This window comes from Tasmannia lanceolata, unplaced genomic scaffold (assembly GCF_043159265.1).
Source record: "Tasmannia lanceolata isolate RefF3 unplaced genomic scaffold, GAP_Taslan_0.1 ptg000008l, whole genome shotgun sequence".
Taxonomy (NCBI): Eukaryota; Viridiplantae; Streptophyta; class Magnoliopsida; order Canellales; family Winteraceae; genus Tasmannia; species Tasmannia lanceolata.
In genome coordinates, this window is record NW_027518685.1 from 22,207,323 (window position 1) to 22,233,455 (window position 26,133).

General features: G+C 38.1%; 1 protein-coding gene and 1 non-coding gene across 3 annotated transcripts; one reads left to right on the forward strand and one right to left on the reverse strand.

The window, feature by feature from the left end:
• Nucleotides 1-589: 589 nt before the first annotated feature.
• On the reverse strand, nt 590-20,337 carry LOC143884815 (protein ENHANCED DISEASE RESISTANCE 2-like). 2 transcript variants are annotated; one of them, XM_077388620.1, is made up of 23 exons: nt 19,402-20,337; nt 19,094-19,168; nt 16,559-16,612; nt 12,674-12,739; nt 12,225-12,337; nt 11,064-11,114; nt 10,843-10,910; nt 10,629-10,745; nt 10,439-10,479; nt 10,224-10,324; nt 9,260-9,355; nt 7,924-7,988; nt 7,756-7,827; nt 7,465-7,620; nt 6,502-6,740; nt 6,364-6,400; nt 6,111-6,265; nt 5,869-5,970; nt 4,988-5,032; nt 4,773-4,913; nt 4,580-4,675; nt 4,382-4,483; nt 590-1,555 (listed from the first exon to the last, which is right to left on the reverse strand). In XM_077388620.1, exons 1-23 carry the CDS (start codon nt 19,537-19,539, stop codon nt 1,433-1,435), a joined length of 2,253 nt encoding a protein of 750 aa, XP_077244735.1. In that variant the 5' UTR covers nt 19,540-20,337; the 3' UTR covers nt 590-1,432. The 2 variants fall into 2 exon arrangements, with proteins under 2 accessions (XP_077244735.1, XP_077244736.1); XM_077388621.1 differs by lacking the exon at nt 11,064-11,114.
• Nucleotides 2,127-2,227, forward strand: LOC143885655 (U6 spliceosomal RNA). The gene has a single exon (XR_013253529.1). It is a non-coding gene; the product is annotated as a U6 spliceosomal RNA (small nuclear RNA).
• Nucleotides 20,338-26,133: the final 5,796 nt, after the last annotated feature.

A 26,133-nucleotide genomic window follows, 5' to 3' on the forward strand; every position in this document is an offset into this window, starting at 1 on the left:
TGCAAAGAAAAAGACAATCATACATACTGGTAGTAGAAGAGCCTTCCTAAGAGAGCTTGGGAGACCTTAAAGTATGACTCTTTCGGCATCCGTAGTATCCGTTGGAACTATTTTTCCTTCTATTTTGGTTTGAAGAAGTTAAGGTGATCTGCGCCTGTTTTATACTTTTATTCATCAATAAAACATTAGGTGCAGCCCACGTACCAAGATAAATTCCAGGTTAATAAAATAAGAAAACCATACATCATCTAGGGAAAATTTAGCCTTTAATAAATGTTTTGAGGGGGGAACTTTTTGAAATGAAATCTTAACTCCAATAATGCGTTCTTGCGAGCAATTCGTTGCATTAGGCGCTTGGGAGCTAAGGCAATTTGCCCTTTAATAATGCTCTTTTACAGCTGACAAGAAGGGCTCTAGGCAATTTGCAATGCTCGAGAGTCTAGTGGAGTGTACGAGAATCACCGGTAATGGTCTGAAATGAAGCATGTAGAAACAAGTTTTAGTGGTTGCAAGGTCGTGAAGCTTTTATACAAATAGATGTTGATATTTGTTTGTGAAAGCAAATTGCACTCGGGCCCTACTATAAATCAATCATAAAGCTTTTTTGTGATCAGTTTACATTAGGAATTACGAAATGAATAGGTTCAATATCAAGAGATCTACCAAGCTTATATTTACCCAATCCAGGCAGGCCCTATCATGAAGTTGACATGACAAGAAAATCATGCTTTCCGGATGATCCAAATGCTGGAACAATGACTAGTAAATGGCTGGTTTTAAAAAAATGGCCAAAGGCCCACATACAAATTCTATGAATTGTCATAAATGTTGGAACAACAAGTGGTTCACTTACTGTCATCTGTGAGTTTGGAACCACGGGATCATGTTGAAAGGCCAAGGTCAAGCTTCCCATATGCTCCTCACAAGTTTGATATCCTGCAAAGGAAATTATCTCCTCGAAATATAGTCTCCTTGCGCTAGGGAGATTTTGTGAGCATGGTTGTAAAATGCCGTGGTTCCAAGTGGCTGCTCACCTGCCTGCAAGGGTGTACCCAATACCATGACAAATCAGTTGATGGTTGATATTCCCTTACCAAGTAGGAATTGTTTACTTAGACTGATCCGACACTATCATTTTTCTTTTCCAAAATCGGTGTCAGTTGAGAGAACACACACAAACATCAGTAGTTCTTCATTAAAACTACAGGAGAACTCGAATTGGCCTGCAATTAATCCGACACTATCATTTTCTCTTTTCCAAATCTCAGTGACAGCTGAGAGAATGCCCACAAGCATCAGTAGATCTTCATTCAAGGTATAGGGGAGCTTCAATTGGCTCTGCAATCACTACATCTGAACACATCATGGAGCAGGGAGGTATCATAAGATAACAATGCCGAAGGTAAAAGAATATCGGAAACAATTGTGGTTGTCAATTATTTAATTCAGTTGATTGGCTGGCATCTAGCTTTGGAACTATTGCAGATGATAACTCAACATGTGATACACGAACCGCGCCAATAAGCCGCTCGGGCAGCTCATCATAGGTGTTTGCCTGTGAACACAACATCATAGCCCCTTTTTGAGAGAAATGGAAGAAAATTCTGCAGAGAATGACATGAAAACAGAAAAAGGAGTTCGTGAACACTTTTCTTTTCTCTGTACGTGTGTGTTGGGTGCGTAGGTCTGGAAAGTCCCTTCAGCTATAAAATGAATCAAAAATTTCCCAATTAAGTATAAACCCATAAATGTGAAACCCATTCTGACATGGCACTCTCTAGCCAATGGCAAACATGCTCAAGCATACACCAAACTCGAATGAAAGAACACCGAGCATCAGATGTTTAGTCACCCAGTTTCATCATTAGAGAATCCGCACTAAGCAAATTACTTCAAGATATTGTTTAAGCAAGTTAGAATTTTGTAGGGTGATTAGGGGGTTCTGTGTCTCCTAGTGCTGATATTTTATTGTTTCTGGCCTTTACATGGGTCCGATGACAAGGACAGGATTGGTGTTCATGCACGGAATTATACCTTCAAGGTAAAAAATAGGCCAAGGCATCAAACTTGTGGAGCATGTCCAGTATGTGAAGGACTCCTAGGAGGTTCTGGAAATGCTGGAGACACTGTTTCGGCAGGTACAATAAAATTGGAACGCTATAGAAAAGATTGGCACAGCCCCTGCGCCAGGATGACATGCACTAATTGAGAAATGGTCCATACTTTTTGGAGATAGAACATTTGGAGGAGCCTTAGGCGATTTTGAAATTCCCTTGGAGACGCCTTTTTACTTATCGTTGCCCATTTTCTCGAACTCCATCAGTTTAAGAAAATGTCTTAGTAGGGCATGGCTGATTTGAGGGAGTCTCCACCTGTGGAGACTCCTCCCTCTTTTGCTGCTGTAGAGGTGGAGTTCCAAGCTATGCGACCCACTGGTTCGGGTCTCAGTATACCACCTCCGCTTATTTCAAACCATAGTCACATCCATGTTTTGGCTATTCGGCTATTCCTGGCCACGGCCGCTCATTTGCTGGTGCAACTGTAAGGAAAGTCTTCCTCCTGAAACTATTGTTGGGGGTGACGAATGTGGCAAAGACTGCTCGTTGGGAGCCAGCGCTGTAATTCAGTAATGAGGAGGTGAAGAATGGTGTGGTTCCTTTCCGTCTTGCACCTATAGCGCTCTTACGGAAAGAGCCCCCCCCCCCAAGTGTGAAAGTTCTGAGAAGCAAGCTGCACCTACGTGTAGATCCTATTGTCACAATTCTTGAACAGAGGCACCTAATGGGGACTTCCTCACAGTTTGGTTAGCGGACAATCTGAAGACATAGGTTTTCTTGTTGCGGTTCCTCAGACGGACTCCAGATTTCTCGCCAGGTTCGGAGTTAGCTTTTGCCCTTCTGGATAAGCCTCCTAGAGCTTTCTTTGTATTGCTACAACGAGGAATTCCTCGTATCTATCGGAGGTCTTGTTGGTAAAGTGCTGAAAATAGACGGGCCGAAGATCCAGGACACCCAAACTGATGCCACAAGAATGAGTGTTGAGGCGGATATTAGTTCCAAGAAACACAGAAGAGTTTGGCTAGGAAATGTGGAAGGCACTGAAGGAACACCGAAGAATCCGGAAATGAGCCTTAGTGTGGCCATTTAGGAGGGAGGTATGATCCCATCCAGGGAGGAATGCCCAGAGAAAGGGAGGTCTAAGGCGGGTTGTAAGGAAGAGGGAGACTTGGGGGAGTCCACGACCATGGTTTTAAATTTCGGTGGAAAACGAAAAGAAATTCACAGTGAGTCGGAAAAGGCCGAAACGTTTCGTTTCGGTAAAATTTAGGAAATTTCGGTGAAGTACAAAATTTCACCCGAAATTTCGGAAATTTCGGTGAAACGTTTCGGAAATTTCCGAAATTTCGGTGAAATTTTTACAAGATTTCGTACCGAAACGTTTCGGTTTCGCTGATGACCGAAACCGAGATTTCAAACCTTGTCCACGACGACGCGGGGGAGTTCTGAAACTATGGGTGACACAAGAGTTGTATACCAATAACAAAAGAACAGCAATAGTAGCTACAATAGAGATGTTTATAGGAAGAGGGAGTGATGGGAAAAGAATGGGAATGGTACCATAATGGAATTGAACTTGCAGAATGGGGCAACCAAAATACAAGTGTATGAAGAAGAGGTCGATACAAGAAGATTCAAAATACAAAAACCAAAGAGAGTTCCTTTTAATAAAATAAATCTCCTTACTTTTCAACAAAAAAAAAACAAAGAGAGTTGCCTGTGAAGTCATACACAGAAGAGACTAGTTAAAAAAAGACATAATATGGGAATGATGAAGGATTTCATGATTTATTCAATGGACTTGACCTAGTGAAAGAAAGCTAAATGTGCCCATGCTGATTTGGAGAAAAATGCAAATAAAAAGAGACTGGCCTAGGAAAGTCTTCTGACCCTTGGTGGTCAATTCCAATGGATGATGCCTGATCAGCTTTCGCAGTTGTTGAAACTCCAACGAGGCAAGCAATTTTTGAAGCTTCTTCAAATATTTGGTAGATTTCAGAATTCACAAAAGGTTATGTGTTCTGTGCACAATTATGCTACTGCAGTTTTTGTAGTTTCTTTCTACAAGAATGTATAGTTTACTAGTTTCCTTTTGGGTGGAAGTCTTGGGATTTTCTTTTCATTTCTTTCGAACCAACTCTTTTTCGGGGATTTGCCTCAATTTCTAGCTTCGGGTTTAGACTTTAGAGTTTCGGATTTCTGGGTTTATGTCTACAGGTACTCACCAACCAGAAGTTATCAAGATCAGTGAAGTAAAGAGATTTACATAATAAAACCAATAGGAAACTAAAATTGTTAAGCCTAAGTATGTACCACATATGTACCTGTACAAGAAAAGCCATGTCAACTACCAATGTTGTAATTACACCGCACACAAGCCCCAGAACTCCGTTGGCGACAGTCGAAGAACCAATGTCAACATCTATCTGCTCAAGGATGATCACCATTAGGCTTTATTAATCAGCTGCAGCAAGCCAATATCTTATTGACATTTTCTACTAATTAAAGCAAGTGCTTCTTACTTCCAAGTACTTTGGTCCACGGATATAGTTACAATCAACTGCTTTGCCCAACAAACATGGGGTGCTTCCAACACTTTGACGCACAATCCAAGAACCCTGCATGATTTAGCTATATTTAGGAAACAAACGAAAAGAAAATGCAATCGCTCAGCAAGATGAATAATATTGCAGGCGTCCAGATGGAGAAAGAGACCTTAGGAACAGATGGTATGAGTTTCAATCTACTATTCCGGAACTCATCATCGCCATCAACAAAACGTTGCAATAGTGATCCAGGTACAAGGTTTTTTGTAACAAAATAAAAGACCATACTGTAATGTGTTGAACCTGGTACCTGTATGAGAAAGCATATTCAATATGGTGATTGGTGAACATTCAAATGGGGAAAAAATATTCAAATCAACTTACTTGCAAATTTATGGCCAACGAGAATAGTCCTTTTTCCGAAGCAACCTACATCAGGCAGAGAGCACCCAGAAACAGAACAGGAAACATCAACTACAGTAAAGTTTGGTATGAAAGTCTAATCATAAACCTTATGTGATGTACGGAATGAAAGTTAAGTTAAAAATCATGCATATGATATACGTAATGCATATTTATTCAGAGGATATGCTCCTGAGTTTACATGTTGTCTCTTAAATTATCAGATATGCTACCAGTTGAAACTTAAGAGTATAGGATGCAAGAAAGCTGTCTAACAACTAATCCACCAATCTACATATACAAATACCACATAAGTATAGGATACAAGAATTCCTAATATAACCCTATGGTTTACAGGATATAATACACAATATTTTGTGACAACTAACTCCATTTCTTGTCAATGGGCCAATCAAGGTTAAGCCCAGGTCGGCAGGCCCAATCTACATATATTGACACCTAGGTTAGTCCAATTTTGTCCCAACAAATTTCACAAAATCCCTGCCCAAACCTGATCTATTAAAACTCATAAAATTAGAAACCACGCTCGACATATACATTTCAGGCACTTGGTTCCCAGATGTCAAAGACACTATTTAGTTGGAGAAAATTCTTTCCATCAACAGTTTTTATATCTTACAAATAAGCATGCCCTTTTCCCTGCAATTTCAAAATGGTGACCGATCAAAGTACATTATACTGATACTTCATGACAACAATAAGATAAATGTGAGTATGTGCATGTAACACATCACCAAGTGGAACTGATTTCATCTCAACACATCTGCATATGATAGTACAGAAACTAAAAAGGAAAGAACATAGCATTAGATAAAACAAAAGGAGTCACTCATAGGACTAACTTGCACTGCACAGCCTTGACGCCTTGCAACATGATCCATTCGTTTCATGTCCTTGAACCAATCGACCGCAACAAGCTCCATCAGAGGCTTCCCTGCAGGAATCTACAGAATATAATGAAATAATAAAATAATCAGTCTTTTTCAAAATAAAATAACCAGTGCAAGCCTACAATTGTTGAAAACATCCAACACTAGAATCCAGAAGCAGAAATTCACAGCTATCAAAGAGATAATCTAACAACCTTTGTTTTGTCATATGTGAAATGTTTACTACGAACTCTGAAGTTGTTCCCATCAGATACTCTCCAACAGTCACGACTATTATCACGGTCATCTCGACGCAGATTGCCAGAAAAACAAGAAAGATCAAGATGGTCTGCAGGTTCCTCATCCAAAACTTCAATTCATTGAGAATATTGTAATTAGAAATCCGCTTGGTTTCAAAGATGAGGATCAAAAGTCAAATGTAGGAAAACTCGAGTAGTTATATCCAACCTGTTTTTTTTATCTCATTTTCAAGCACTGTATATGCCTGCAAATTGCACAAAATATGAGAGCAGAAACAAAACAGGTTCGGCAATAAAGAACCATTCAGAGAGATGCCGGAGCAGTAGGGGAGCAGGAGAATAAAACCTCTTGTTCCGTCTCAGCAATTTGATATTCTTCATCCTCATCAGAATATTCGTCCATCATTACAGAGTTTCTACTAGCAGCATTTATATGATCCAGTGATGGTGGACAACGCTGGACAGAGGGTTCCTGTGATTTCTGATCCCTCTTGGAAGAGACAGAACCTGAGGTCATGTTGACCATCACTGGGATCCTTGAAAGTACATGGCTTTCATCTGTATGAGAAAACCATTCACGCAACCCTGTCGTGGTACAAAAGCAACCGGCTCATTCAATAAGTGAATTTTCAAGTTCAACCAACCCTTTTTCAAATGAAAATATATCATATAAATAAAAAAGTAGATGAATAAGAATCGTGATGAAGTGTTTCATTTCTCTATCATTATAGACAATTCCATCCGTATTATCTATGGAATTCGAACTTGAACTCTATTTATGATTCATTATTTCTATCTTATTGGCAGTTTTTCCTTATTTCAGCATATTGATTTCCGCCTATTCTTCTCTCATGTATGAATTCTGCCTATTGCATGTCGTGGTACAAAAGCAACCGGCATCATCCGTTAAATTAGAGAAGACCACAGTGATTCACAAAAGAACCTTGGTATATGAATAGCCCAGTCATTTGCTTCGTCTTGCCTACCTTTTTTCACTTCATGAACATAATCTCTGATTTTCGATCAACACTTTCTCATTATTGACGTGTTGGTGCTTGAAGATTTTTGCTTTCTTTGATTTTTTCAATCTTGGTATATGAATAGCCCAGTCATTTGCTTTGTCTTGCCTAGCTTTTTTCACTTCATGAACTTTATTGGTTTAAAATAAAGCATCATAAAAAATCAAGTAATATGACTAAGTGAGAAGAAAAGAATCACACGAATCCACATGCATAAGGCTGTTGTCAGATTCGCAATGACACTCCAAACCACTTAAAGTGGGGATGAGATGTAAGAATTCAGAATCTACCTGCAACACTGTTCAACATTTGAAGTAGGCAATGCTGCCGAAAGGATGGAAGATAACCCACACCCCACCCCTTCAGATCAATCTGCATAAGATGTTGTACTTGCGTTCTTGGTCTCCCATTTCGAGATTTTAGAGGAGAAATATTGAATCCCCCACCTGCAAACAATGTGATTACAGGATGCTACTTAGCTGAGAAGAATGAAACATCAAAATTTAGGAATTAAAAGGCCCATATATTCAATTATCCACAAGAATCCTCAGTATAATTCAGGGAAAAACAATGAAATATACTCTCAATGTGAGCCCGCACCAATCCCGGCTGTGAACTACAGTTCGCATGCTCCCTGGAACGAAATAAGACAACTGCACAATGACAGGTATGCATCCATGGTTATTTCTGAAAACGGAAAAGTAAAAGAGATAATGCATCAAGTAAAAGTAACCAAGTGAAACATTCACCATAGCTTCCATCATCATTACGTCGCCAGTAACGCACATAGCAAAGGTCACGGGGCCACACAAACCTGCAATAGCAGCTAATGAGATGAGATATCTTATTCTTATTTATAATATTTAATCAAGTATTGTTAAGCAGTAGTAAGTTCTTCCCAATAGTCAATACATGTTAGACATCTCAGCACCAAACAAATGTCGTAGCATCGTATAGATGTAAAAGCCTAGCATATAGCCCTTCATTCATGACACTCGAGTATAGAATTGGCAGGTCAGCTGAATTTCCAAGCATTCAGTAACATTTTGGATGCAACAAAATAATCAGTTTCTAAGATCGCACTTGAATAATCTATTCACGGGTTAGTAGCCGTGACTTCAAAAACTCTACCAAGTTAAGACAACATGCTATCTAAGGTTTTACATTTTGTTGATAAATCATATGTGCTTTTTTGTGCCAAGAAATCTGATGAGATTTTATATCATTTCACATTTACAATATTTTTTTAACATGACATCCAGAGTATGTTATTTCGATATAGCACAAGTGTATGTGTAAATGTTCTCTTGACTACAAAGCGAAAGTGTAGTCTAGGTGGAGTTTCTTCCCCAATCATGAATGGGTGAAGTAAGCTCTACCTTTCAAATTTATCAACTTTAAAAAAGAACAAAAAATAAAATAAATCTCTTAAGCAATTTAAAAATGTGGTTCATTCTTGAGGCCTCAACCAAGATTTTAAATTTCGGTTTCGGTGTCGGTTTTGGTAGCCGAAAAAGAAATATTTTGCTTTTGGTGGAAATTTTAGCCGAAATCATGTAAAATCGTGATAATTTAAGTATTTTTAAAATTTCCACCAAATGTCTAAAATTCAGTAAAAATTTCGGCAATTTCAGTGGAAATTTTGTAAAAGAGGGTAAAAACAAAAATTTGAAATTTCGCCTAAATCTTGTAAAATTCCGATTTCCGGTGAATTTTGTTTCGATCAAGCCGAAACCGAAAATTTTCTGCTGAAATGACACGTTTGGGCTGAAATTTAAAACCTTGACCTTAAGTTGTTTGGCATAACTAGGTCATGAACAAGTCACAGTCAACTTTCTGGAAAAACAGCATATTGATGGGAAAGAGTTTCAGCTCAACCAGGAAAGTAGTTTATCATGCAAGAGAGTGGAAATTCATACTCGCAACAGCAAGAAATTACTTCTAATATCAGCTTGCATATGAATTTCTAACATCTATCTATTTCAGCTACCTAGTAACTGAATGTTGCAGGCAATAGAATGGGATAAGGAATACAATATTTCAGTGCATTAACCAAATACTTATTTTCGTTGGAGGGAATATTACATTGGGAGCCAGTCCAGCTGCAGCCTATGATAAAGTATTGCAGTATGTCCATCCACCTCCTCAACTAAGCTACCACACTGGAAACTGCAGTCCCACCTACAAAACAAAGAGGAAAATAAGATCAAGGTGATGAGGCTAGTGTACCAGTGATTGATATAGTAGTTAATACAACTAAAAAAATAATCACCAGGCTTAACCATGTATGGGAGAAAGTGAACCTTTCAAATCAGAAGTATAACTCTATTGGAACCAGTGTTTTAAAATGCGGATGTGGGTCAAAATGCGGTCAAAGAAAATCCTAGTCGATTCGGCACAATGCTGTCGAGTACTCGGTTGTCACGGCTGAGTCCCCAGTTGACACGGTCGTAATTCGAGAGAGTTAAAGGAGTTTTTATTGACTTTGTAGGACAAAATGCGGAACACGGCGGCAAATGAGGAATGCGGCCGAAAAACGTGGAACGTGGCCAAGGTAAAAGGACTCGACTCGGAGAGTTCACGATGACTCAAGGGAGTTTTAAAACTATGATTGGAACTAAATGAAATGACGTCAAGATAAAAAAAAATAATTTGGCTAGAAAGGAATGTGAAAAAGTTGAAATGGGAATGTGGCTTTCTTTAGACAGGAGAGAAAACCTCAAAAGACAGTAGCTAATCATGAAAGCCTTAGAGAGCAAAATCAGGAGAATCACCAATTAGGACAAGGAATCTGGCCTCCAAGTCCATGCAGATCTTAGGCAAGCTTAAGTATGTTATGTGCACGACCCAAACGAAAAGTTAAATATAATAACTAGAAAGATATCTGCATGCATGCAATAGTCACTTTTACACAGCAAACTATGCAGGAAAATATTTTTCAAAGCCAGTCATAACATTTATTAGATACAAGATACTTACAAAGTACAAAAGGATGAGCTGTTTAAATAAATCAGTTAAGAATCTTCAACAGACAACAAAAGAAACTCACTCAAACCGTTTTCCGTCCATGCCCATTACAAGCTCAAATATTGCTTCACAGGATGCCTCCACCACCCCGACAGCCTTCATTGCTCTACTACAGCTCCTTGGCTGCATTGGAGAAGCTATTCAGGACATGTGTGACTTGAAAAACTCTCAATTTCCAACCAGAAAGTACATAACATTATCAGAACATGCCAAAGCAATAAAGAGCCCACAACGTACAAGGTAATCAACTTCAAGAAGCTCTTCAAATATCCTAAGTCCTGCAAATTCACAGCCCAATCACTCATTGATGTTCTCCTTGGAAACATAAAGAATAATGAAAACCAAAAAGGACCAAGACATATTCACTGCTTGGCCCTAGGGCATCTAAATTATGCTCTGTTTAAAGAAGGTTACATGAAGAACTTGCCATTCTGACAACGGACTAGACGCCAATGCTTTCCAGATAAGACTTGATCGCTCTTATTCTGATTTGATAGCCCTGAGTCAAGCTCCCGGGTCCAATCAAGCACTGAATCTGGAGGACCTGCCAGTACGAGATGTATGATCATATTCTACAAGATATTCCTCTAAGAAATGCACATAAAACCTATAACTACTTAGATAATTAAATCTTCAATGACCATTTCCAATTGTTGTTCTTCGTAGCAAAGTTGGATGGTTCTCTTCTTCATCTTCTGGTGCACTACACCTACAAGAGTACTTTCAGAACATTAAGCAGGAATTTTACGGTGCAAGTATGGTATAAGCCAAAAAAGAATCAAACAAAATTAAATCTGGCACTCTTGGGAAATCAATTTTTAAAAAGTAAACAGCTGACTGAAAAAAATTATCAGAAAGTTACCGTTCAAAAAAAGAATTATCAGAAAGTGATGATGCCCAAAACTCCTCAAAACTACGAGAAAGAAAGAAAAAAAACTCTCATATACTCGGATGCCACAGTTGGCTTAAATATTACAATCACAAATCCTGTTTCGGATGATTAGACCATTAAATGGCACATATATTCCTAAGTCTTCACTGTTTTGTGACTTGTGGACAAGCAAATCTTTTCACAGACAATAATAGCATGAAAGATTTAAATGTCATTCTAATCAAAGAGAACAACACCAAATCTACATTAACCAGACCAGTCAGCAGCATAGTGCTAGCAAACAGAGAAGTTTAGGATACCTCGAGAAATTTAGCAGTGAAGGAAAATGTAGAAGAAAAATCAGGATTATCATTATGGGATTTTGGGACAAAATATGTGACAATTGGTGAGATTGAAAATTGAAGAAGTAAAGCTAGTAATTAAGTATTTAATGGGTTGCTCACTAGGATATGGCTGATTTTAAAGTTTGGAGAAAGGGTCTGCTCGGCAGAAAAGCTGTGAGAGAATATTTGTCAAATACTCACAAACCGAAGACAAATTCAAAGATGGAAGAGTCATAGCTTATCCATTATGATTGGTTTGTCAAGGGTTGCTGTCAGGAGATGCAAAGACGACAAGAATACAAATTACAGAAAGCATTTTCGCCATCATAGTGCCAAGTTAATGGTTAGGTTAGGAGGTGTCCAAGTACAGGAAAAATTATTTCCACATGTAATCTGTGGTCTGCCGTGTTTTGCAATGTGATAACACCTAAGTAGAACTAGTAATGAGAAATCAGTGATACCTAAATTTATCGTAGAACCTAAATTTATCGTAGAACCGAAACCTGGATATCCTTGTGCATCAACTCTTTGCATACCCATGGTCTCCAATGGTTTCAAGATATTTAAAGTTGCATTGGAGGAAGATGGCCAAATATCAATTCCTTCTGCTTCAATTGCAGATATTTATCCAAGGCATAAACTGGATGGCCTCAATAAGCTAAGCTTAGCCTAGGACACAAAATTTCAAATACTTTGAAAGAAAATGAAAACAAGTTGTGACTTATCTATCTCACAGACAAAGCAGAAAGCAATTTCAGTGTCACAATAACTAATATTACAGCAAAGTAAGCATAAATTAGCTACTTACTGACTTTCACGGTCTGACGAGGATGCAGTCCTCCCATTATCAATCCCAGGTTTGTAATCAAATGAAGCATAGGCTTTGTTACTGTTGCCATTTGCAACCAGTGAATCCTGATGCTGTAACTTATGCATTATCAGTCCTCAATATTAGATATGCATCACTTGCTTTTGAAAATGTAAAACCTAATAATAGGCAAGAACCAAATAGTGGACACCGGGATATTTAAATCAGTGACTAAAACCTAACGCAACAATGTCCGTAGATTTGTTATAAGACATGATTTACATGAAAATAAGTAATTAAAGATTTAAACTTCATTGATCATCTATTTGGAAACATAATCGCAAGTCAAAACAGTTAAATTGAGAAAAATCCCTTATAGAAAAGAACCATTGCTTATACATAGTGTCTCAGCAAGCCAAGAAGATCGACATTATATTGTAGATTCGTACCTGATCAATGACAAGCTCAATCTTTTCCTTCCAGATCAGAGCCTCCTGAATGTTAAATGCTGCCATCTGTTCGAGAACAATGAAAATATCAAAGAAATTTGTTTTCAGAGAAAAGAATGCCAGGAAATGCAGGAAATACACTTAAGTATCTAAATAACGCACCACGACATCGCAACCATGAGGACTATAAGAGAGAGCTAGCCACTAGCAGTTATAATGGAAAATGAAATTAGTCCAACAAATTGTAAGAGCAAAGAATCACTAGTAGAATACAATGACCGGACCATAAAATACCAACAGAACCTGTCAAAGAGCTGGTCAAGGAAAACCAATCTTGAAGCTTAAACAAATAATGTTTTGAATGGGTAGACGTGTTAGGAATAAAATGAAGGAATCATAGCAAAGTCAACATTGACTCCATCATCCTCATTCACATGACACGGAGGACGGAGGTGCACGGCCACTATTATTGAGTTATATTTATACCTTTCTACCAACATCCACAAACAAGGTGCATTAGTCGTATACTATATTAGTATGTGTAACATAATTATGTTTAAATTAATTATATGTGCAATGTGGTGTATATATTATATATAAATATTTAAATGAACTACATGTGAAATGTTGTGTATGTAGTATGTATAAATATTTATACGAATTACATGTGAAATGTGGTATGTACAAAATTATCAGACATGGTGACCGCATTTCACTAGGTGTTTGATGTTATTAAACCATTATGGGTGATTGACTTTCTTATGTGATGATTTCTAAGTGTGTATTTGTGCTTATTCTAGCATTTCCTGAAGTTTCATCTTAAAATTATATCAATTGCATATGTTTCATAGGTGTTGAATAATGTATTAGCTTAGTTTAGACATTACTTGTATTAGTTAGGAGTATTGTAGTCATTGTATGTTGTTGCCCTAATTTGGGCCTATATATACATCATATTCATGAGGAGCTCCCTAGTGGAGACTCTTCATCCTTCACTCCTCTTCTTCTTCCTCTCTTCTAACCCTAATATCATTACTAACATGGTATCAAAGCCAATGGGCTGATCCTTCAAGAAGGAAAGAAGAAGAGTATCTCTCTCCATGCCATCATCCCTTTCTCTCGTGTCTCTCTCGTATCTCGTTTTCCTCTCTTTATCTCTCTATAGTTTCTCCCTCAATTCTTCTCCTCGCTCGTGTCCTTCCCTCCTCCTCCCACTGCCCCTCTTCCCTTTTCCTTAACCCCTCCATTCCCTGCTACAGTAAGCCACTACAGGAACCCGCTACAGTACTGCTACAGTACCTACTACAATACCCAAATAAAAATAAAAAAACCATTTCTATACCCTAGAAATCTCACTCTTTCTCTTTCATTTCGTCAAACCCATTTCGTTCTTAATCCATTTTCCCTCTATCGTATATCTCAAAACAAAACAAAAATCATATTTGTATTACTTGTGTAAACCCATTTTGGGTTCTCCTCCACTCTAAAGCTCTCTTTATTTTCTCTTCTCTATATCTTTTTTGGCCTATGGCCTTTGTCTTTCTCATCTCATCTTCAAGGTGCATCCCAAGTGTTTGATGAAATGTCTCAAAGGGATTTTGTGCCTTGAAAGTGTTCTTTTTGTTTCAAGTTGAACGCCTTTGGCCTCAACTTGAGGGGGAGTGTTGTCTTGTATTGTTTCTTGTTGTTCTCTTGTGCTTGTCTTGTTGTCGTCTTCTTATCATCTCTTTCTTTGTATTACCTTTTATGTCTTTTATGTAGTTCTTCAAGGCGCGCACCAAGTATTTGATAAAATGTCTAAGAGAGGTGTGGTGCCTTGTTTGTCATCTTTCCTTCGTCTTCTTCTCTACGGCGCACACCAAGTGTTTGATCAAATGTCCGAAAGCGGTGTAGTGCCTTATTTGTCTTCTTTTCGTTGCAAGTTGAAGGTATTTGACCTTCAACTTGAGGGGGAGTGTTTTCATTTAGTTCTTTGTGTCTTTTCTTAGGAGTGTTGTCCACTTTGTTGTCTTTTCTTGAGGGGGAGTGTTGTTAGTGTTGTCTTTGTCTTCTTGAGGGAGTGTTGTCTTGTTTTCATGTCTTGTTTTCATGTCTCTTCGTGTTGTTCGGCTTTTTGCCTTATCCCTTCATGTTATCTTCTTCCTCATTTTCCGGGCGATGGCTTCCATATCCATCGTTGGTCGGTTCTCTTACAGGCGACTGTCTTTTCCCGTCGACCTCTCCTTTCCGGGCGATGGTTTCCCCATCGTTGGTATGCTCTTTTCAGGCGACGATGTTCATGTCGTAGACGTTGTCACCAGACGATGGTTTCCCCATCGCTGGTTGGTTATCCTCTTCCTATCTTCTTATCTTTTCAGGTGACGATGTTCATGCCGTCGACCTAGTCTCCAGATGATGGTTTCCCCATCGTTGGTTGATTATCCTCTTTCTCTCTATCCCTTCTCTCCAGGCAACAGTTTCTCCGTTGACCTTGTCTTCGATGGTTTCCCCATCAGTTGTTATCCTCTTCACTTGGTGTTGTGCTGCTTCGCCAATGTTCGTTGTGCGCACCTTTGGTGTCTCTTTTGCTTGCTGAATTGTAGCTATTCTTGCCATGGAGCCTCCATTGCCCTCGATATGCGGATATGTTCGTCGTGCTCTCATTCAGGAAGAGGCCCTATTTGATCGCTCTCGTTGTTGTACTACTTCAGGGGAGCTACTCTTTTGATGGACATTGATCTCGATGATGTTCATGGTGGCCTTTGTTTTTTTGTTTATGTTTTTCATTATGTATGTACCACACCAGCTTGAGGATGAGTGTTATACCAAGCTGGATGTGCATGAGTTTCTTGTACTTTTTTAGTTGTTGACGTAGTTCTTTGTAGCAAGCTGGAGCTTCATAGTATATACACTCCAGCTTGAGGGGGAGTGTTGAATAATGTATTAGCTTAGTTTAGACATTACTTGTATTAGTTAGGGGTATTGTAGTCATTGTATGTTGTTGCCCTAATTTGGGCCTATATATACATCATATTCATGAGGAGCTCCCTAGTGGAGACTCCTCATCCTTCACTCCTCCTCTTCTTCCTCTCTTCTAACCCTAATATCATTACTAACAATAGGTTTCTATGATTTTTCAGGATTTCCACCAAAATTTCTAATTGAAACAGAAATTTAAAACCTTGGGTCGAGTTGTGATGCTATAATCCTTGTGAAGTGATTGTATAAGACTAAAATGGTTCGATGTTGTTCGTTCCCTCCTTGTAAGGATTCTTGAGTGTTATCTAAGTTTCTGGAGCTTTGAATAGAAATTTTATTTTCACTTAATTCGTGGGGAAATTGCTGAAATTTTAAAGGTGATCTTATATTGCTGGGAATTTTTCCTTGCATCAATAATCTCTTCCATCCTTAGATCTTACATAACCATCATTTAGTCTCTTCTAAAGATCTCCTATCCTTAGATCTATTTACGTGAGTCCTTATGGTGACCTTTCACTCTCCTTTTTTATCTCTTTATGCTGTTTAGATTTTAGACCTATTTTTTATTCCCTTTGCTTTTGCCCCATAGATAAGTCCCTGCAAATTTCCACTTTTTTCTTACAATCCTTATGATACGATCAGTGCTTCCCAAACCATTGTTGTCGAATTGTTCGACCAAGTCGATTTCAACATCCACTTCGCTAAGTAAACTTTCTCAAGGCTTTCAAAGTCAACAATTAGTGAATATTAGGTTCAAAATATGTGAATCACAACAATGAGAAATATAATGGCGTGTAAATGTCATCATCACCCATCCATAGACATGTTTGATTGTTCAGATTACATGCAAGAGAGTAAAGAAAAATAAAATATAGAAGATAAAAGCTTTCTTCAGAATCCAACAAAGGGCAAGTAAAGAGTATATACCGTAATTCGATGATACTTCTCTTTCTTGTTGTATACAGATAAAACATAGACCATCTGTTGAGTACAAAGAATTGGTAAGATAGTGCACATAGAACCATATGAAATAAATACATGGAGAAAGAGAACAATAATAATAATAATAATAATAATAAAAAGGGCCTATACCGCCCTATTAGTTGCGAAGATGAAAGATCACATTCCAGGCTTCTCACGGCACAATAAGGCACATGGGTAACCCCTTTGAGTGTGCCTGGCATTCACTAATAAATGCCGTATAAAATGTAGAAAAATAACCATATATGCCGCGAATAAGAAAGACTCAAATAACTAATTCCATCATTAATTTAGGGAACATATGTATAAACTATTGATGCGGTGCAAAACCACAGGTCTTTTAAACCAGAAATTGGAAAAGAATTACCTTTGATAAAAGATCTTTTCTTTAATTCAGTTACATTTATTTGAAATTTTGGAAGTTTTCTTTTGCATTTTAGAAGTCCTTGTTTTGAAAAGTGGTACGGTCCTTTGGGGTTCTGGCCTTTTCTAATAGTGTTTTGAAGTGAAAAAATGAGTAACAAAAGGTCTAAGAAGGAATGTGTTTTGAAGGTGATATAAACACTCTTGCAGAGGAAATTTTAATGAAGTAAAGATTTAATGTTTATGCAAATATCATTTACATAGATGTTTAGTTTTCACTGCACATGTTCTACATTTCTGGTTTGTATGGCGAGGACTGATGAAGAACCACCTATGACCTCTCAGCAGAGGTAAGACTAATAGTTGAAGTTTGCTGATGCATGGGCATAAGGTTTTCATCATACAGTTGTGTAACTCTTCTCTCCGGTACACAAAGCTACCAATCATGCTGCCTTAATGAGAAGGAATCTTCACTAAAATAATTGTGCTTCCATTTGTGGGTAATAACAACTACCATTATTACATTAAAAGTTTCTTTTTTATTGGAAGTTTTAGACAAGAATTTAAAGAAAATCAGCAACTCCCAGCCAGTTTTGGCGACCAAGTTCTTGCATGCTGACTCTAGGTATTTCATCATGAAAATCACCGTCAAAGTAAGAATTGATTTCACTACTGACCGAACAAATGTGGTTCAAAGATATTGCCTTGTTAGCAACAATCATGAATCAAAATGATATTTTTTTTTAATTTCGAAATCAAAATGATATTCTTTGACCACATCCTTCAAACATTGATCGAGTACATCAAGAAATCGCCAATTCAAATTGCAAGCGGATTTCATAAAACGAAAGCTGAGCTCAATAAGAAATTAAGGATGACCCAAAATCCATTGATGAGTTGGTTCAAGACAAGTTAATCTAAAAAACTCCCAAGCAGATTCCATAAAAAGAACTTCCATCTACCTAACGTCAATTGATGATAAATATATTAGGCTAGATTTAGAGAGTTTCATTGAGAGAAGAAACAAAAGCTGACCTCAATAAGTAATTAAGGATGACTCGAAGTCCATTGATCAGTTAGTCTGAGACAAGTTAATCCAATCAACTCCCAAAACAACACACAGCACCAAAGTTACAATACCAAGGTTGCATGCAGAAGTGGTTCTTCATCCCAATACCCAAGTAACTGTTTAATAGCCATTACACATGATTTTGAACAATGTTGGCAACATTACAACACAAGTTTCAGTGAGAAGATTCACAGGGAGATGCAAGCTAAAGCACCCAATAGTAATCAGGTGGGGTGAAAATCTCCAAGATATATCAGTGGTTCCTCTGGACGGGCTTGAAGCCCGAAAGGCACAACTATTAGAAGTGAAATGATTTCATATATCGTGATTAATTGGAAGATAAACTGTTCAACACTGACAACTCTCAGCACTAACTCGCAAGAAAAAACAATATTGATCCCCTTCCAAAGCGAGATATCCATTCGTGATCTCCTATGTCACAAATATCTCCGATATTTTCAAAATATAGTGTTTTTATCGCGAGATTTTGATCAAACGACAAAATCCCGAACTAATCTTGAGGTTTTAAAAATATAGCAATATTTTCATTTTTATCATAAAATATCGGGATAATATCGCTATATTATCCCGATATTTTTATTTTATATTTTTTCTTAAATTTAATATTTTTTATAATTTTAATTCTACCGTTTATTTCCCGTTACAAACCTGAAAAAAATAATAAAAATTAATATATCCCGAGATTTTCCCTTGCCGAGAAATTCCCGAGAACAACATTTGTGACATAGGTGATCTCTAACTCAAAGGATGCAATATCTCTCAAACTTGAATTAATGTAAATAATAGCCATCCTGAACAAAAGCCTACTCATTTCTCATTTCCTTCGTGTATAAATTTAATAAGATCCAGCAGCATAAACTAAAGTCAGTCTCGTGAAATCGCTGAACAAAACAACTTTGAGAAACCAAAAGATAGAAGCAAATGGCACCCCATAAAAAATTGACGATGTGCATAACCCCATTGATTACAATAGCCATCATGAGACCAGAAAAAAAGGGTTAAGGGCTAAAAAGGAAAGAGAAACTAACATGTCCCTGATGCGTTTTCAAACCTCGGTCCTCCACCCTAAAGTTTCCATCAATAAGAAGAGTCTTGATCGGAACCTTCATATGCACAAAGAGAAACTCAGAATCAAAAGCCAGATAGCAATGCTTCCTCCAAAGATAAAATCAAATAAATAACAAAAAGAATTACACAATGTAAAACAACTAGTTTAAGCTACGAAATTCCATGACTTATCGTTTCATACAGGGAAAACAAATTTATAACCTGAAACCCTAGAAAATCGCAATGTACTCAAATTCTTGCAAAGCAAATGTATTAGATCAGAACTTACAACATTATCCTGAGGTTTCTTCTTGTAATATGCGAGAAGACGGGATTCAAGAACGAAATACCGCATATGGATGAACGAACGGCCGATCTTTCTCCTTCCATATCGGACCATCCATCCCTCGTAAACGACCTTTGACATCTCCAATCGTCACAGGCCTCCAAGGATCTTCTCCAGCATCATCAAAAACCTAGAACCGAGTCACAGAACCGAATATCTGCAAATCCTCAAATGTGGAAACTAATCCTCACTTTCTCGTAATCAATCCGACTTAGTTAACTAAAATCTACCGCTAATTTCCACAAAAATGCATTGATCCTATAAAATCCAGCTACGCAGTTGAGAGTAAATGCATCAATTCTGCAAATCAGGAAACGCGGAAACTAATCCTCACTTTCTCCGAATCAATCTGACCTAGTTAACTAAAATCTACGGCTAATTTTCCACAAAATGCATTGATCCTATAAAATCTGGCACCGCAGTAGAGAGAGAATGCATCAATTCTGCAAATCAGAAAACGCGAAACTAATCCTCTCTATCTTCAAAACAATCCGACCTAGTTAACTAAAATCTACCGCTAATTTTCACAAAATGCATTGATCCTATAAGATTTGGCTCCGTAGTCGAGAGAAAAAACAGAAATTCTGCAAATGAAGACATTCCTGGATCTAATTGAAACGAAAGAAAGCAAATAAACCGAGTCGATTCGTCGTGTATAACGCTATACTTCTGAAAAATCCTTCGATTCAAAAAAAAATGAGAGAGAAACCGTCGTTCGCAGCTTCCAAAACCAAAAATACTTCATTAAGAGGATGAAATCCGATGATTCAGATGAATCCGGTGATGATTCCGGTCATCCGATTCGTTCAACGGTAGAAAAACGGCGAGCACGGCCTTTGCCGGCGTAATCTCGTCAGGAGAGAGAGAGAGAGAGAGAGAGAGAGAAAAAAACATAAGAAACGGCACAGTAAGGAGAGAAGGAAAAAAGAGACAGACGACAACGACGAGAGAAGGAGAGATTTTGGTTTTAAAATAAGGGGGGGCGAACTGGCGAAGGCAAGGAGAAAACGCAGTAAATTTTGTTTTTGTTTTTTGTTTTTATTTTTTTTTACTTTGCTGGCGCGTTGGAATTACCGGCAAAGTTACCGCCGGGGAATTACAAAGCGAGGGTTTTCCTTGTCATGATTTGTTGAGAAAGAGCAATGATAAATTCGCACCCCCTGTAGGATAATTAGCTCCCTATTGATTAAAAAGCGTCAAAGTCTGCCACATACGCTCCTTTACAGAGGTGCGAATTATCCTACCGGGGGCGTGAATTTATCGTTGCCCTTGAGAAATTAGTCTCTTATAGTATATAATTACTCACGGAGATAGAGACAGACCTTTTTTATTTTTTCGGTTTGTCAAACAAAAAAAGAAAAAGAAGCGTTGACGTTGTGGTTTAGATCCGGTACATATTGAAGGGAAGGAATATGCAAACCGAACCATCAGATCCACGGTGACGATTAACTCTAGTGTAAAGCTATGTGCAATGGAGACCGTTGAACTTGTAGAGCATTATGGGGCCCAGTGGGTGTTTGTTAGGAATACAACCGGTGCCTTTTAATACTTCCCCGTGCTAGATATTTTAGAAGGAACGCCCAATGAGCATCTTTAGTAAACAGAGTAAAACAGTGTTTAAAAATGCGGATGTGGACACTGTCGTAATTCGAGAGAGTCAAAGGAATTTCTATTAACTTTGTAGGGCAACACACAGTAGCAAAATGTGCAATACGGCTAATGTAAAAGGAAGTCGGCTCAGGGAATCTACAATGATGCAGGGGAGCTTTAAGATTGTCTGTTCAGTATGGGACAAATACAACATGGATCCACTCATGATGCTCTACAAGATTGATGGTCTAAACTTCACGTAAATGGCTCTGTTCAGGGCCCAAAAATTACCTTTTACCATTGATCATAGAAGCTGTTTCACCTCCATCGCATCTAATTAGCCCTTATGCTTTTTTAAGAAGGGCTGAGATTACTAAAAACAAAAATATTGGTGGCTGACATCAATCACACAAAATAGTTCAATTTGTTGGGGTTCCACGCAAAAGCAAAAGATCCCACATCGGTAAAGTGAGAGTGTTGGGGTTCCACACAAAAGCAATAGTCCCACATCGGACATGTTAGATGGATGTGGATGGGTTATAAGGGAATGGGCACCCGGGTGGAGAGATCATGGGTGTTGTGGTTGAATCGCGGTTAGAGGGGGCGAGTTCTACTCGGGTCCCACAAATGGTATCAGAGCTGGGGGCGTGGTAACCCTGTTATGCCCTTGAGGACGGTAAAATTCCCTCGGGAAAGATCTCGCTAACCCCGATCTGCCTTCGAGGACGGTAAAATTCCCTCAGAGAAGATCTCGTAGTTCCCACGTTGCCGACGCAGGAGGATGTGGATGGGCTTATAAGAACTTGGGCACCTTCCTCTTAACGGGTTGCTTTTAAGGGCAAGTTCTACCCGGGTCCCACACGATTTTGAGACAGTCATGATGAAGGTGGCAACCCCTTGAGCCTATACCTATTTTCTGCATAGTCGTTCTTAATGTTTATTTGTGGTATTAAGGGAAATGATATTTTCACATATTTTCTAGCTAAGTATAAAGGGGCGAGTGGATTGTTATCTCATGATTTTATCTAAGATTTGGCTACTTTTTGTCATTTTTTCTTGATTTTCGGACCTGTTGGCGCCACGTAATGGAAAAAAGCGCCTCAACTATTTTTGTCATTTTGTAATAAAGTTGGTTTCATTGTCAAATGGACAGAATCTTGACATCTTGACAGAAAGAATAAGCTAGAATGATGATGACCCCTTGTAGGTCAGTAGAAACTAAGAAATAATTGGTTTGAAATCCTGTGTTTCGAACGTTGGTGAACAGTGGAAAAGGCCAAAAGGCCGAAATGTTGAATAACAGCTTAGGCCCTGTCCGTTTGAGATTATGACATCCGATGGTGAGCCCCCAAACTTATATCAGACTCAAATTACTTTAATTTTGACTCCAACAATCGGTTTGGGGGCTCCCCATCGGATATACCATCTTAGGAAATTTTACAAAAGGAAGCACAAGTACAGCATCAGTCCCCACTGTGTTTGAGATTATGACATCCGATGGTGAGCCCCAAACTGATTATTAGACTCAAATTACTTTAATTTTGCCTCCAATAATCGGTTTGGGGGCTCCCCATCGGATATACCATCTTAGGAAATTTTATAAAAGGAAGCACAAGTACAGCATCAGTCCCCACTGTGTTTGAGATTATGACATCCGATGGTGAGCCCCAAACTGATTATTAGACTCAAATTACTTTAATTTTGCCTCCAATAATCGGTTTGGGGGCTCCCCATCGGATATACCATCTTAGGAAATTTTATAAAAGGAAGCACAAGTACAGCATCAGTCCCCACTGTGTTTGAGATTATGACATCCGATGGTGAGCCCCAAACTGATTATTAGACTCAAATTACTTTAATTTTGCCTCCAATAATCGGTTTGGGGGCTCCCCATCGGATATACCATCTTAGGAAATTTTATAAAAGGAAGCACAAGTACAGCATCAGTCCCCACTGTGTTTGAGATTATGACATCCGATGGTGAGCCCCAAACTGATTATTAGACTCAAATTACTTTAATTTTGCCTCCAATAATCGGTTTGGGGGCTCCCCATCGGATATACCATCTTAGGAAATTTTATAAAAGGAAGCACAAGCACCTGCCAATGGGTTAAATTTCAAGTGTTACTTGATTAGAGGATCGAGGTCTTTGAAGGGATTTGTTTTTTTTTTTTTGGGTAAGAATCTTAATTTAGGCTATGTTTGGCAAACATGAATTTTTTTTTTTCATGATAAATTAGCTTATCAAGTGATAAGACAGGGAGAGGAGAGATTTCAAGGGGCGCGAATGAGTAGAAGGTGAGAAGTGGCTTAAAAACCAAGGAACAAATCAATCTTATTTTAGGTGAAGTTTTTTAAATCATTGATTTTCAGGATTATTTTACCCTCTACTAATTCTTGCCCTCTCATGTCTCTCCCCATCCCACCCTTCGTCACCATTGGGTATACTAATATTCCAGGGGAAAAAATTCATGGTAGTAAAAAATGCCCTTAGCGACCTTCATGTGGATTGGACGATTTTAATTTTTAGCGCAACAGACTAGGAAGGAATATATATAGAGAAATTAAAATGAATTTTATGGTGAAATCTAGTCAAAGAAGATTAAGGTGGGTCCATATTCCATATATTATGTCCAAAAAGTCCCATTGATGCCTCAATCTTGGACATCAAAGGGACATATGAAAAACAAAGTGGGTGATCTTATCATGTCGATGCTTCAACTTGGTAGTAGAACTTTTCTCCACCACACGGAAGATTTTTCCTTAGATAATCATCATTTCAGTCTCTTTTTAAGGAGATGGAATGTGAAACACTCGAACTAAGTTTTACTGTCCCAACAATCATCCGTTTGATAGGTATTGCTTCGGATCTTGTATGGGTCAAAAACCACTTAATCATTGGATCCTAACACCCAATAATGTGTATTTTTTGTTGTTGACAATGGCCCATGGGCGGTTAAAAATTCAAAATGTACATATGGGCAATGGTTCATATTCAAATGTTGGGATTGGATTATTGGTGTATTTGTAGGCACGAAGAGAAAAAGGCACCAATGCAATTGCCGGAAAAAGTAAAGGGTAACTTGAGATCTATTCTCATAGAATAGGTGCCTTGATTAAATATTTGTAACTGTATATGAGATCCAAAGCAAGGCCAAGCTAGTGAATAGTTCAAATTCATTCAAACATGTGGCCTATGGGAATCACTATGCCATATAGAGAAGTCGTGTGCTAGTGAAGCATTCCCATTTTTATAATTATTACATCAGAGTTAATTTGGAGACTGATGTTAAGACCATGAATGCTAAATTGAAGGGTGTTTTTGGAAAAACCCTGCCAAAAGGGCACGCCATTAGATCCATATCACATAATTTCATTTATCATTCCTTTAATTTTGTATTTTTTTTTTAAGTTGAGTGATGTGGATCCACCGGGGCACTCTTGCATCTGGTTTTTTGTGAGGGTGCTCTTCAGTTTAGCATTCCTTTATAACATATTAATAATAAATTAATAGAAATCTAATTGAATTTGGTGATAAAATTTAGAGAAAATGACTAAAAAAAAGGGCTTTGATATGATAATGACCTGTCAAGGGGGAAGACTTGGAAATAACCAATCTAGAGTGATGGTGACTGGTTTGCGTCTGTTTAGGATAAAAATACCCTCATTTTTAAAATGCCCTCCCTCTCTCTCTCTCTCTCTCTCTCTCTCTCTCTCTCTCTCTCATGGGATGATCCCAACCATCAATTAGAGGGTCACAATGCCTCTCTCTCTCATGGGATGATCCCAACAGTCCATTAGAGGGCCACAATGCCTCTCTCTCTCTCTCTCTCTCTCTCTCTCTCTCTCTCTCGTGGGATGATCCCAACCGTCCATTAGAGGGCCCCAATGCCCCCCTCTCTCTCTCATGGGAAGATCCCAACCGTCCATTAGAGGGCCACAATGCCCCCCTCTCTCTCATGGGATGATCCCAACCGTCCATTAGAGGGCCACAATGCCCTTTTTATCTCATGGGATGATCCCAACCGTCCATTAGAGGGCCACAATGCCCCGCAGGTCCGTGCACCTCTCTCCGGTAGCCTCTGATTATGAGCGAACCTCCTCTCACAGGTTGGTAGTCTCTCCCTCTCAGTTGTTTAAACCCCTATTTTTTTTAGAAATCTATGGTTTAAAGCCCTAAAGTTTGGTTTAAACCCCTAATTTTTCTCAAATTTTTCATAGATTATTGGTTTAAACCCACAAGTTTGGTTTAGAAATTCAGTTTAGAAAATCCTATATTTTCCCAAATCAGTTGAGAAAACCCTATATTTTGAAAAATCAGTTTAGAAAACCCTATATTTTCCCACATCATTTTAGAAAACCCTATAATTTTCCCAAATCAGTTTAGATTCAAACCAATAAGTTAGGGTTGGTACTCTCTCTCTTTCAGTTTGGAAAATCAGCAACTAAAACCCTATTTTTTTTTTTAGAAATTTATGGTTTAAAGCCCTAAAGTTTGGTTTAAAATCCTATGTTTTTTAGAAATATATGGTTTAAAGCCCTAAAGTTTTGTTTGAACCCCTAATTTCTTAGAAATGTATGGTTTAGAGCCCTAAAGTTTGGTTTAAATCCCTAATTGCTTCCAATTTTTTCATAAATTTTGTGTTTAAACCCCCAAAGTTTGGTTTAAACCAATAATTTGTTAGAAATCATTGGTTTAAAATTGAGAAAATGAGTTTAGGAAACCTTATATTTTCCCAAATCAGTTGAGAAAACCTTAGATTTTCGAAATCAGCCCCTAAGTTTTGAAAAATAATGGTTTTAACCAATATTTGATAGAAATATTTTGTTAAAACCCCTATTCAATTTAGAGAACCCCTAATTTTTGGGAACTGTATGGTTTGAACCAATAATTCTCACACATTATTGGTTTAAACCCTTAAATGTTGAATAATAAATGGTTTAAACCAATAATGTTTGAAAAATTATTGGTTTGAATCCCTTCTATTTCGAAAAACAGCTTGAATCCCTTCTATTTCGGAAAACAGCCTTTAAGTTTTGAAAAATGATAGTTTAAACTAATATTTCTTATAAATCATTGGTTAA